Here is a 14953-nt window from a genome sequence, read left to right as displayed (position 1 = left end):
GTAATGATTTCCTTCAGGCACATATTCTCAGAACCACCATTAGTTATCTGAATATGAAGTTTCTATGCAAAAATAGAAGATTTTTTAAAATTAAATTGGTTTGAAAAATAAAGCAAAGAATTGACTTTATTAGTCATACTACAGTTGTAGAAAATCCAAGCTTTTTAAAAATAATAATTTAAAGGTACAGTTTCACAAATATAAATATGGCTCATGGTAATTTAATACTGAATAAAAAATGTTTCTGAAGAGAAGATGCTTATAGATGTGGGTGCTGCTGAAAAGTTTTGAAAAACATTTGATTTTCCAAACCACATTTGAAAGAAAAAACAGATTTCCACACAGATTGTGGGCTATGTATGCATTTCTTGCATAATCTCCTTCCATCATTCTTTCCTTCCTCCCACTCCAGCACCATTAGCACAAACACTCAAAACTGTTTATTAGTCCTATTCTCACTGAAGGACTTTTGTTAACCAACTATGTATTACAACAATACTAGAGGTATGTTCTAGATACAGCTCTGTGAAATAAAGATAGATAGCAGATATAGGAGAAACAACTGCTGCTTATTTGCAAACGTTTCAGACTTATAAAGCAGTGGAAGATGATGAAGTACAAAAATGAAAAACAGTAGATGAGATATATTTACAACAGAAAAATACTTCCACTAATGAAAAGTTTCAAGAAAACAATTCTAAGTAATTTACAGCTGTATTTTCAAGATTATACTCTTCACATGTAATTTTACGGGTGGTGGGGCACTAAAGAATTTCCATTTTCCACTCACAAATTGAAAACAGTCTAAGTACAGCATTATGCTTTGATCTATGAAAGATCTACACATGAAAATGACCATGGAACATTCAAACCTGGACTATTCAGCTTTGATGTACGACATGAATGAAATCCTTGGATCTCTAAAATGATGAATCCAGAGAGTGGACAACAATTAGATTCTTCATTGCTCAAGCTGAGTAACAGCTGTAATTCTGTCAATCTCCCAAACTTGATAGGTAATACTTATTCAGCAACTTATAAGTGAGACTTTCAACATGTTCAGTCTGTATTATCTATACTCTGTTATCCATTTCTTTTTTTTTTTTTCCTTAAAAACCTCAATTAATAGAACTTTATGTAATACAGAGTGAAATTTATTTCAATCATTTTGTCTATTATTATCTAATATTATATTCTCTAAAACTCTATTATTTAATATTTCATGTCAGTTTGCAAAAGCCAATCATTCAGGGGATAACTGTACTAACCTATACTGAGCAGATAATTTGCACAGCAATAGTTTCAAAAGAGGCTTTTATTCTGACACAGAATTAGATGTCATCACAATTTCAGCTCCAAACTCCCTCATTTTTAAGCAAACTATGGTTGTATTTCCTCTTCTTTTTAGTCAGAGTAACAAAATTACTGAGTCCTTCCTGCTAAGGAGTTTTTTTTCATCCTTTCTCCTACTGTTTTATAAATGACGTGGATTTGGGACTTAAAGGTGTAATTTAGCGAGTTTGTGGATGACACTAACTTGGGAGGAGCTGATGGCTCCCTCCAGGGCAGAGAGGCGTTGCAGAGGGATCTTGAAAGATTAGAGGGCTGGGCAACCACCAATTGCATGCAATTTAAGAAGAGCAAGTTACTAATTCTGCACTTAGGATTGGACAACCTTGGATATACGTACAGACGGGGGGATGAGAGGCTGCGGGACGGGTTCTGCACCAGAGGGCGGCGGGCACGGAATGGGCTGCCCAGGGCAGTGGGCACAGCCCCAGTGCCGGAGTTCAGGGAGCGTTTGGGCAGCGCTCAGATGCTGGGTTTTGATTTGGGGTGGTCCTGTGTGGAGCTGGGAGTTGGACTCAGTGGCCTCTGTGGGTCTCTTCCAACTCATGATATCCTGTAAGTCTATGACATTCCTATTTATACTGTCCAATCCTGCTGCTATTATAGCAGGAAGTGTTATTCCCTGTTAAAAATCCCAACATGTGTGAATTTTTAAAATATTCAGTCCTGTTTATGTTATTTTTCCACTGATTACACTAAGCCCTGCTTCTATATACAGAAAAATACTGTTGTAATCTAAAAAGGTGACAAAAGACAGAATGTGAGATAATGGAGCAGAAAACTAGCTAAGATGACTACAGACACATTTGATTAGTTCCCCTTCTTTAAAGCATTATAATTTATTCACACTGATAGTGCACATTAGTCACTTTTATTAAAGGAGAAAGAACTGAGGAAATGACAAAGGGAAAACACATGAAGACACACAAAGACGGAAATGTGGCTCCTTGGAGCTACCCCAGGAGATGCTGCTTTGTTTTCTGCAACCATCTCCACGCACAGAGAAGGGATCTTCTGACCCGAATTGCTTTGGATTCATCAAAAGCCTGTTATTTTCCTTTTTTTGGAGGGGGGGAAGGGGAGAGGACAGACAAGTGATTAGCAAACAGGTCTGCTAAGCATGTTATCTGGATAAAGGCGTGAGCTTCCCTTTCATTTTACTTCAGCAGACTCAGACACACAGCTCCTTTCATACCCTTCCTGCATAAATACGTAAATACATGAGTTTTAAAAGAAATCCTTACAGCTACTAAGAAACTGTCTCTGTTCTATCAAATCTCTTAAAAACTGGCCATTTCCCCCAGTTCCAAATTTAACATGGTCAGGTCTGGCCAGCTGAAACTGGCAAAAAATATGTTTGCCTCCTTCACTGGCTCAGAAGGAATTCCATTTACTCTGACTTCTCCACAGTTCCAATTCTGCTCTCTCTTTGGCCAGGCTAGGCAACTGCCTCATCTGCATGCTCATCCAAAATCTCCTTTACTCTGCTCCGCCATCCCTGTCCCAAGACCTCCTGATTCTGCTCCAGAAAACTGGCAAACTCTTGACAAGAATATTCAATTCCAGTCGTGATTGTTGAAGACAAATCCACCTTAGTTGGGGATTAAGAATCATAAATTCAGGATGAATCACTGAAAACCCACAAGCTTCCAGGATTTAGGAGGAAAAAAAAAAAAAAAAAAGATGAAAAAGACCAGTACAGTGTAGCTGTTTTTCCTTTGTGAGTCCTCTATCTACTGTTACGGTACATGCATCTTTGTTTACTATGTCTATTAGCAGGTCTAAAAAATTAGATAATTTTCTGATAGTGGAAATAGTTATTTTAAAACTAATTTTTACAGAGTGAAAGAAATCTGAATTTACTATGTTAATAAATTTCTAACTTGCAATAATCACCTGAAAAAATATTTGTGCCCAAACTTACAGGACATATGATTTTTCCAACATTCCATTTTCTATTTAGTTACCTCTCCAAGTCAAGCAAGTGGGCTATTTTTTCTAAGACACAGATGTAGACATTCAGTTCACAAGACCTAGTTTCATTTAATATGACTGTAATTAGATTTACCTTTCATGCGCTGATACTCTGCTAACACTGAATGAGTACTTTCAGTTCTTCATGTACGAATTTATGGGACAGCTTCAAAATATATTTGTAAGCTCTATCCAGTCTTTATCCATTAAGAAATTTCCTAGCCTTTCCTAAGAAAATAGTTCCTAAGTGAGACATAAAATTTCTTCTTTCTCATGAAACACTACTGAAGTGACATTAATTGCATGTGGTTGTAGTTCAGACCTAAACAGAAGACTGTTTAAACCAAAGGGACAATGCAAATCAAGTTTGTATCCCAACTCCAGAAACACTGTAAAGACAGTGGTTCAGAAAACAATTTATTTTCTTTTATTCTTTTATAAGCAGCAGTAGTAAATTAGAGGAGAAAAGAGGTTGGAAAAAGAGAGAAGATGACATGTTGGGCTTATTAGACTGCTGTAGCAGCTAATTCTTGAGTAATCATCAGGCTGCTGTAAGGGGTTTTTAAGAGCCTCTCTAAAGCTGAGTACTGCACCTCTGTTGATATTTACTATGAAATATTTCACTAAAATTTAGGAGTTACACATTGTTTCGGTTTCTTTCTTTAACTATGTGATTTTTAAGTATGTATTTATACAACAAGTTTCCAGTTACGCATTTCTGCTGTCCAGTATTATGTACTGTGAGCAGGTTGAAAACATAACATAGAAAATCTAGTATTTGGAGAACAGAATACTAACACAGGGCTCATGTGATAAAAATATCCCACTTTTTTTTTTCCCCCCTCTCTTGGATATAGATTGTATGGCCTGCCCTAACAGTAGAGAAATCTTTGCATTACCTAGTTCTCCAAAGAAAAAATGTCAAAATGTTAAATGAACTCCACTCAACACCACCACTCAAGAAGCAGTGAATATCACAGAAGAAAATGAAAGGGCATCTTCAACAATGCTTCTGTAAATACCATGTGCTCTGGATCAAAGAAAATGCAATTATAGAAACTTTTTTTCAACAATGAATTGGAATCTTATTATTTCATAATACAAAATATTCGCTGATTTTGCTAAAAAGCCCTGAATCTCACTTAAATCAAAATAGTAACCCTCTCCCCAAAACAAAAGACCACCCACTACCAACTTCAACACTGTCTCATAAAATCCTGCAAAGTAACTTGACACTCTTCACCAGCGTATACTAAAAACACCAAAGCTAGTATAATTGGATAATTAAAGGAACAAAGATAAGACTTAGTCATTTGACAGCTGCTCAGAACAGAGAAGAAAACTCACTGAACAGCTACAGGAAATTTCTGAAACTGGTAGACATTTCTCAGAAAAAGACACAAGAAGCATGACAGGAGGTTGGTCATGAAGAAAACAGTAACCATTACATGAGAGATGTCTGTGGACAAGTATTTCAGCTTTACCAATTCAGTTCTTTAGTTTCTGACTGCAACGCAATTGTAAAAGACTAAATATTGTAATTGTGTAAAACTATGAAAAGCAAATATACACTGCACAAATCTAATCCAGAACATTTATAGATATGTAAGACCCCAAGACCCAGAATGCAAAAGGGGAGCAGAACCTTTAAGCAGTTGTGAGATTTCTAGTTTGATAAGCACAGAATGTCAGCACTTCAGGTAAAGCCAGAGCAGCAAAGGTATCAGAGTCAAAAACATTAACTGACAGACAACTCCACTGATGTTGATGTAAACGGCATCCCTCCTGTAGCTTTCTCATTGACTAGTAATACCTACACAGAAGGATCAGTAGCTTCCCTAGATGACAGAAACTACTTTAGTATAGATGGAGCTCGCAGATTCCACTTTATGACAAGAGATTTTGCTGGCAAATTTTTAGTTGTAATGACAAGAGGGGAACCTACATTTAGTCTTGCAACTCTCAAAGCAGAAATCAGATGTGAGTATATTCACAGAGGAGCAGGGCAAAAGCAAGGAGAGCCTGCACAAATGTTAGGAAGATCTGATATCTATGGGCATACTGATGGTTGGATTTGGATCGGGCTTTACCACCCAGAACCCACTGTTGGTGCCATGCTCTAAGATTTTTTTCATGAAAATCATAGATAGAAGGTTAATTAAAAAAAAGAAAAAAAAAAGTATGCTACTAAGCTACTATAAGTAAACATACAAGCAAATACAACATTTTAAACATTTCCAAATGGAAATATGAAGAAAATGACTACTTTACAACTTCTAAGGAATCTGAAAAGAAACTGGAAACACTTCATGGTCTCCTAAAAAATCCTGCTCTTGACAAAAGTAAAACTTGCTGTCATTTTCAAGGCAGTAAATGTTTTATTGCTGGGAAATAATTTTGATGTTTGTAATTTCCATTGAAGAGCACTATGAAGTAGTTTAAAATATTGCCACATCTGAAAAACAGACCAACGGGAAGTATAAGACACTTGTTCATCTGTATTTCTGTGACTTTTCTCACTTGGTATTATTTGCAACCATACTTTCATGTCTGGCAACAGTGCCAATTCTACTGAGGATCATATATTACTTTTATCATGTTGATTACATATGTTCACCAGTTTTGCTGCCTACATATGATTAGTGTGGTTTGCACATACTTAGTGACACAATCCAGAGCATGACATTTTCACAGAAAGTATGTTTACTGGGAAAGAGCTCCTTAGAAGTTTGCTTTCCTTTACAGCTTTGATCTACGTGGCGTTAAGAATCTAACAGTTTGAATGTATGTTTACCATTTATATTATTAAGATCTATCTCCTTCAAACTCTACAGCTACTGAGATTTTTGGTAGTCACAAAAAGTCCTTTTCTCTTAGGTGAACTTGGTAGCTGATGAGAAGAAAGCATCTGAAAATGTTCTCATCTGTGAGCATAAGCTTCGTAACGACTTGACATTTAAATTCTGTTATTCATCAGCACTTCACAGAAGAACTCGATTTGTCTAAATGGATTTGAAAGCCCACAAGTGAAGAAAATCAGAAAAACCTGGTTTTGAATATCAAAAGATTGTATGTGAAAAGTATTTTTACAAGCTGCACGTACCCTTTTTATTGATCAATTAACTTCTTTCAAAATGATTTTTTTTGAGACTATGAAAAACCAAACCCTTCCCCCAACACTTACTGATAAATGTCCTTTCTGAGCACAGCTCTACTGAGAGGGTTGTCAGCCTGGGGAGCCATAGACACAGATCCAATCTTGAGAACCAAAGTGTCTTCTTTAGTTGCTGGATTAGCTGTAGTAAGGAGAAGAGAAAATATGTGTTTGATTCAAAGTCAAGTGCACACAGCAAGGAAAAATTAGTAAAAGACAAATATTAGAAAACACCTATACAGGAATGTATGCTAAAGATTCAGTTCTGCTTGAAAGCAATAACAAATGCAAAAAATAAATGAAAGACCAACAAAAAAAACCAAGCAAATAAACAACTAAAAACAACCCCACTCCCACAAAACACCCACCTGTAAAATCAATAGTGTTGATGTGATACATAAACGACAGAAGTACTGTCATTTAAACAAAATGTTATCACACTAAATCCTGGTCTGTGATTTTCTTTTTTCTCTAATAGCTTTATTTTTTGTTTCTTTTTTAATATATTTTTTCCAAAATATAATTGATCCCAGAGACTTCCATGTGATCTGTTTCTCTTTAGATATCATAGAATCATAGAATCACAAGGTTGGAAACGACCTATAAGATCATCCAGTCCAACCGTCTCCTCATCACCACAGCTACCACAAGCAATAAACCATATCTCGTAGCTCCTCATCCAGATACCTCTTGAACACTGCCAGGGATGACGACTCCACCACCTCCCTGGGCAGCCACATTCCAGTGCCTGAGCACTCTTTGAGAGAAAAAATTCTTCCTTATGTCTAATCAAAACCTCCTCTGATACAACTTGTGGCCATTTCCTCTGGTCCAGTTTGTTCCCTGGAAGAAGAGGCCAAACCCCTCTTCACCACAACCTCCCTTCAGGAAGCTGTAGAGTGCAATGAGGTCTCCCCTGAGCCTCCTCTTCTGCAGGCTGAACAATCCCAGCTCCCTCAGCCGCCCCTCATAAGACTTGTGCTCCACACCCCTCTAATAATTACCTGCTGATTTAAAGTGCTTACCATGCACTTTAAATCATCCACCATTTTTTTAAATGGGCCTAGGTCCTTTACAGGTTAAAAAAAATCATCCTGCAGGATATTATAGTGTAACCATCCCAGTAGCATTTGGTATGAGTTGCAACACAGAAGCTCTGAAACAACAGTATCTGAAAAAGGCCACTAGATTTTAGAACAGAACAGTAAATTCCATGTCCATAACCAATCTACTTCAAGAAGAAAGGTCTCTGCATTCCACTTCTTCATATTCAAATTTCAGCTATGTGTACAAATTGATCACTGGTAATATTATATAGAAATTAAATTTTCAACTGGTATTTAATGAGTGGTGATCTAAGCCATTGAATCATAAAATCACCAATGTTGGAAAAGACCTCTAAGATCATCCAGTCCGACCATCCACCTACCACCAATACTGCCCACTAAAACGTGTCCATCGGTACAACGTCTACATGTCTCATGAACACCTTTGGGGACTGTGACTCCACCACCTCCCTGGGAATGTGTTGAATCCATATCTCCATTCATTAATTCATGTGTTCTCCCATTAGATTTTCAAAACATGGGAATGATGTAGATTATTTCTGTACATATTTATGTATTTATTTATATACATATTTTCTTTTCTCCTTAATACAGCTAATAATCTCAGTCATCATGAATATTTAAAACTTCGAGGGGAAAAAAGCCCACACTGCCCAGTAGAAATACAATCTAGGAAAACCTTACAGACCCAAGTATGTCTGTTACAATCTCACTTGGTTTTACACACTCATCCCAGTCTTATATTGGCTAAGCTAAATTATGTTCTTTTAACCCTCCATTGTAGGGCTTCTTTCAATACTTGACTAATTGTTTCGGATCTTCTCAGCAACTTCTCCACTTCTATTAATACTCATTTTTCTTACAGAAAGCAAATTGGATATATTCCATCATCTGCCACATGCAGAAATACAACCATCTCCCTTATTTTGTTTCAGTAAGTTCACTGTGCCCCTTTAACTGTGCAGCCACCACTTTTCAGGAGTTCCTGTCTCGAAGATGCAGTCTGCATAACCTTTTACATAACTTACGTATTTGAAGATTTAGCATATTTTCTACAAATGCTGTAAGTTCAATTATCCAGATACATGGCCTATTGAGTCATTAGCATTATACCTCCAGGGAAATTCTTACAGCTATGACTTAATATTTACTTTCATATTAAATGTATCTTTCACTTACTCATTCCAACTGATATTTTTATTAAGATCTTTAACTATTTTTAATGCATTTAATATTTCCACAGACGTTGTACGGGGATATATAGAATACCATCAGACAATATTAAACTCCTTAGGAAAGTCTAAGCATATCAAACCTTTGTGAACACTTTACCGACTAGAATAGTAACCATCATAAAATGGAAATCAGATGTGTTTAACAAGACTAATTTTCCATAAAACTATATTTATTATCATGTAATAAATATAATCTAATTCTTTATTAACTGAACGTGTGATAGATTTTCCTTTATGTTCTCCAAGGAGAGCAATAAAACTACCTTATTTTTATTTGGACATCACACATCTCATTTTAATAGGTAACCTTTGGCTGTCTAAAACCTGCTATGCCAACGCATGTTAAAAATTAACCTCTGAAGACCAAGATCCTTGTGCACAAGTTATTCAGTCTGACCAATTTGAAACTATTTAATAGTAAGCAAGGAGGATGTTACACACCACATGTTATGACAGACTTCAAAGCAGACGGTCATGCTCATGTGACAAGGATATATCACTTCTACAAATGCATGACATACGTTTATTTGGTATGCCATCTTTTCTTTATCACTATCAACAAATTTATCACGTCCTTTCTAGTGATTTCTGATATTTTACTCCTAGTACATGTTGGAAAAAAGTTCTTATTCTCCCTAAACCAGCCAGATGCGGGCTTTCCCTGCCTTTACTGCTTCTCATCAGTTTTTTGCAGTTTACTTTTTTTTTTATTTATAGCTGCTGCCATGCAGTATTTCTTATTTCTTATTGAAACACCACTTGCTGTATTAAATCAAGCTGATGGAAAGCAGCATTGCGTATTGCTGAGGACATACTGTTGCCCTCAAGTCTACCACAAAAAGAAGATAAGCTGGTGCTGCTGCAAAAAGCACGGATCTAAAGTGTTATAAAATTGTGTGGATGCATTCATGCATGTTTGTGTGTATACTGCTGAGGAAAAAAATAAATGTACAATTTTTATTTCGTAGTGTTTGGGGTCATTGTGCAAGGTGGGATTTGAACTACACAAATAAAGAAGTTTTCTATTCTCATACATAAATCACAATTATTTGTGGGTTTTTTTATTATCCTTTTTGAGGGGCAGGGGATAGTTTTCTTAACTATGGCTAACTAGGTATAAGGTATGAACAGCAGGGAAAGGGATTAAAAGACAAACTGAGGTCAGTGCTTCCCTACTTATAAATCAGCAATCACACTTTGGATTGGGCAACTTTTCTTGGATTAAAAAACTCTCTTAATCAATAGATGATGAACGAGATCTTACTGCAGCATATATCCATGGTGCATAACACAGTCAAACCTTATGTCTCGCTATGGTTCCTAAAGACATACCCGTAGGATGTAGGTGATATTTTTAGAATTTGTTTTTAAAATCTCTAGAAGAATCGCTGCTAATGGAAGTTTACATCCCTCTAGCTGTTACTAAGCGTACTTTTAGCCTCAGCAACTGTTTATTCATACACAAAGTCTGTAACAGTAATGCAAATACATTTTATGTATGATGGGTAAATACTTTTTTTGAAAGAATAAATGTATTATTAATGGATCAAAAGATTAACTCATCTTTTGTTTGATTAACAACTAATTAATGTTGTTTAAAAGAACAGTTTACACTGTCCACAATTTTGTAAATAACTGAAAGCTTCTTACATACAGGAATCTCAGAACCTTCAACTCAAACTTCCTAGGCAAATGATAAATTGCATCACCTGTTGGTCAAAATCATGGAAATTCATTTTGGAGAAAATTAATAAAATGAAATAGAATATCAAACCTGCTTCACTATTTGATGTTTTTCAAGGTGCCAGCTTACATGAGACTTAAGGTTTTCTGCTTGAAATCTACTGGAACAAGAGATCTATAGAAGACTGCACTTGCACCAGAATAATAAAAACTGACAAAAGAATCACGGCAGCAGAACTTCATTTTCTCCTTCTCTTTTCACAACTTACTTTTTTTTCTCCTTAATAATCACATTTGAAATTCAAATGATCAAACTACATACTACTGGGAAAGCAAAGGTCACATAAATACATAAATGCTTTTCAGCAGCTCAGCACAAAGCTAGGATGAATGACTATTTTCCTACCTCTACCCCTTAAGATTCTAAAGACCCAAGAAAGCATGCTAAATGTCAACAAAGTAAGGTCAGTAAGGTAACTGAGGTAATGTTTTTCCCTACAAGACTGAGAATAAAACTACCTAACACAAAATACTGCACCTTCTGCATTATGATGATCTTCCTCATTTTTGGGAAAGAAGACTCTTATAACACCAGTGTTGATATAGATCAGAGGCAAGTTGCGCGAAGTTAGAGTATGAGTCCTCATAGGCTGGCCTGGTGACTTTCTTTTCTCCTTTTGACTCCTTGGCAGCCTGGCTTGAAAAATGCTTGCAATTGCATTAAGCAAATGAAAACAGAGGACCACATCAAAAGCCTGAGCAGACAGAAGGATCTCGTGAAGAAAGTGAGGAGAACCATCAGTGTGACCTTCGGATAGCTTATGGAATGTTCTTCGTTCATTTCTTGAGATCAGTTTGTGCCGCACATTTTTTGTGACAGCTTTTGTATAAGTTAGAGAAAGAAATCCATGTTGTTGGTGTGAGCCATCTAAAAGTTTTGCAGTGGCCTGTTTCAAAGGAAAAAAATAAAATAAAATTCCAACCTGCTGCAAAAACAAACACAACATCAATTAATTCTCTGTTAGCTACAATGTTGAAGGTTCCATATTTTCTACTTTCCACTCTCTCTGAATCCCAAAAGAAAGTTCTTTTTTAAACGGATATTTCATCCCACAGTATGTCCATAGTTCACAACACTGTCAGCTAAAAGTATAAGTAACTATATTTTTATTTTCTGACAATTTGTGTTGTGTGCAATTCAAATCCAGTCAGGCAAAAAAGCCCACAGTCGTTAGTCATGACAGTATAAATTTATCAACCATTTTCTAATAATTATTCAGAATTATATTTTCTTTTTTCCTCTCTTTTTTTTTTTTTCCTACTTTAAACATTTTAGAAGCAAATCTTACTTCCTTTCATCATCCTTTCTGGATATGCCAACACCACAGGTGCTAAGGCAACCTTCTGATGTTGAGATAACTTCACCAACATAGAAGACATCCATAGTCAACTACTCTATAAATTCAGCTGGTTATTATTCAGCTTGTTATTATTTTTGAAAGTCTTTTGAATATCAATTATACATGTCTAGTGAGTGCAAAGTAAAATAACAATTAAAAATAAACTAGGAAAAGTATTACTTCAAGAACATAAAAAATACTTGATAGAACTCTGTGCAATTGTTCAAATCTCAGCCACAATCACATGAGCACAAATACAAGCAACTACATTTTGCAAGCAGTTGGTTTTTTCAGCATCTTCATATTTGATTAAAAATAATTTAATGTAATTTAAGCCTCATTAATAGAACACTTCTTTTAAATAAATAGAATCCATAGCTTAAATGCTGAAAAACTGGTTTTTTTTATTAAGTCCATTAGAACAAATTATTAAGTTAGACTTCCTATAAGGTCTGAAACAAATAGACTAAGAAAATATTGCCAATCAGTATTCATGAAGAAAATAAATCAGACCACACAGAACTTCCACTAACATAAAAAAAAATTCCCAGCAGTCACTTATCTGTCAACTTAAATGGGCCAATTCCAATACATACCAAAGTCTTTCAAGGATGAACCAACAAGAAAAACGGATTTTTAATATCTCACACTGACATATTCATAACTGCCACAGTGTTTGAAATATTCAAAAGAAAGACACAAATATGCAACTGTTGATGCTGCATTATCATAATTATATACAGTAATTGTAAAAGGTTGCACAAAAGTATATAGCAGTAATACGAACTACTTAAAGACCAAAACATATATCAGAATTACATGAACAAAATGCAGTGTTCAGTACTGGTTGTTAAGTATGAACACACAGTACTGCATGTGCTTACTTTTAATATCAAGGAATCCCACTGACTTCAGTGGACTGCAGTTACACACTGCATTGTGAACCATCAACCCTCATTTCCACATCTAGTGAAAACTGACTAATAATTGTAACAAAATATGAAGGTTAAGAGGGAAATAATACAACTCATATGATCAGTACATTCAATAATTACAGTGAGTACAAAAACAATTTAGATTACACTGAGACTTTTACTTATCTTTAACCCAACTATCACTTATTAGTGGAAGTCCTGTAGAAAGAAAAAAAAAGATTCTTACAGAAGGAAAGAAGCCAGAGAAATTGCTGAAAGGGTCCTGCTTGCTGATGGGTCGAACCAACAAGGTACGTCTGTTCAGCTTGTCAGTACAGGAAAGGAATATACCTCCGTATTGCCCCAGAGACCAGGAATCTTTCCCAAGGCTTAAGGAACGAGGCATGGAAGAGTGGAAGACAAAAATATATATATATTTTTAATTTGCTATAAGCAAAAAAAAGTTTATGTTATCCTTGCACAGTTGTATGTAACGGCAAGACAAAGTCTATTCCATACCTTTTCCTAAAATGCCCAAATTCAATCGGATGACAGAAAACTGATATGAAAAGAAACTTTGGAAAATGTTATGTGAAAAGACAAGATATTGCAGGATGTGAAGACACAGAAAATATAACAGAATCCTGCAAAAAAGAAAATGGACTGACCCATCCACATTCAATAGACAATCTGATTAGAATCGGTATAAGAATGATTACAAGAATCAAACTGTGTAAGAAAAACTCTATTCAAATACATTATAAATTCGCAGTATTGTTTAGAAAAAAAATAATTATTAAGAATTAAAATGTTGCTTTGTACAATATTTCTTGTAATCACTCTTTTTGACACATAAAAGAATAAAGAAAACTATGTCGCTTCAGAAGAATTTTTCAGGTAAGCACCTTAGTCTACTAAAGAAATCTCACCAAAATCTTTTCTCTGCATTGTAGAAAGATCCCTTCAAAATCTGCTGATTGCCAGCCCTCCCCTGGCCTGGAAGACAGAACATTAACCTTATCTGTTCTCTGCTTTTGGCTTTAGTCCAAAGAAATTGAACGATGGGAAAGGGTATTCTGAAGAGATTATGAAATGTAACTGAAAACAGTAACAACTTTTGTAAAGCAAAAAACAAAACAAAAAACAAACAAACAAAAACAAACAAACAAAAAAAAAAAACAACAAAAAACCTTCAAGATAACTTTAATGAACAAGGACACCACTAAGCTGAAATGTTTTCCTAGGGAGCATTAGGCAATGAAGTATCCTCTCCCAAGGTTATCCACAGAGCACGTGCAAAAAGCAGCTTGCTTAATTTTTCTCTCTCATAGCATAATCAATTAAGTTTTAAAATGGCAAACAATAAAACAGCTAAAGAAAGATTACATTCGTATCTCTTAGGTTGCATGCTCATAGTCATATGCACTACAAGGTGGAATGTGTAGTACCTCTGCCAAACTGCATTTGAATGCTCATTGAAAACACTTATATTGGTGCTGCAAAAAAGAAAACTTGCTGAGTGGCAAGACATTCAGAAGTTCTAGCTACCTAGCCTAGACATACATTCATGACGTATTCGTTAACGTTGGTGACATACGGACAACCAGCTTAGTTGCCTACACTATAGTGTTGCTGAACCACAAAGTAAGTAGCTTCATTTGTATAAAATGCTTTTCAATATCCAAAAATGCAGCATCATAAAACATTCACCATTGGCAATTTGCTAAAACTAATGTGCCATCAACAGTATTTAAGGAATTCTGATTCAGAAGTTTAGTAAAATTACTATTTTTGTCATAAGAATCAACAGAGTAACAAATGTGTACACTAACACGTAACGATTTACACGTATTTCTTTGGAACTGGCTGTAATTTTAAGAAAATGCATTTTAGATTTAAACATTTCACGCAATCAAAATCAATCTCATTTAAAAGAAATTCAACAATAACCTTAAATTCAAGTTAGCAATCAAGAGGAAAAAACACAACTGCCTTCATCTTTCAGCCTGAATTCATAATCATACAACTACCAGAAATTACCTGTTTTTGTAATGGTCAACATTGAAGCTCTCTATTTTACATTTGATTTTGGTATATACATCCTGCATATCCACCGATGCGCTGAGATCTTCTAACTCACTGACAACACAAACCTCTGCAATGGCCAAAGGAAATT

At 35.4% G+C, this 14953-nt stretch overlaps 1 protein-coding gene across 3 annotated transcripts in view; it reads right to left on the bottom strand.

Annotated features, from left to right (window-relative positions):
• VPS13B (vacuolar protein sorting 13 homolog B) overlaps positions 1–14953 on the bottom strand; it is a 415483-nt gene that overhangs the window by 164512 nt on the left and 236018 nt on the right. For all 3 annotated transcript variants that reach the window (XM_042868778.1, XM_042868780.1, XM_042868779.1), the window contains exons 27-30: positions 14818–14932; positions 13025–13166; positions 11002–11410; positions 6509–6620 (exon numbers count right to left, since the gene is read on the bottom strand). In XM_042868778.1, the coding sequence (XP_042724712.1) occupies positions 6509–6620; positions 11002–11410; positions 13025–13166; positions 14818–14932 (778 nt within the window). The remainder of the gene's footprint in view (positions 1–6508; positions 6621–11001; positions 11411–13024; positions 13167–14817; positions 14933–14953) is intronic.

The sequence above is a fragment of the Lagopus leucura genome, unplaced genomic scaffold (genome assembly GCF_019238085.1).
Source record: "Lagopus leucura isolate 7727_CA_CO unplaced genomic scaffold, USGS_WTPT01 Super-Scaffold_100002, whole genome shotgun sequence".
Lineage (NCBI taxonomy): Eukaryota > Metazoa > Chordata > Aves > Galliformes > Phasianidae > Lagopus > Lagopus leucura.
This window is presented reverse-complemented; position numbering and strand designations above follow the sequence as displayed.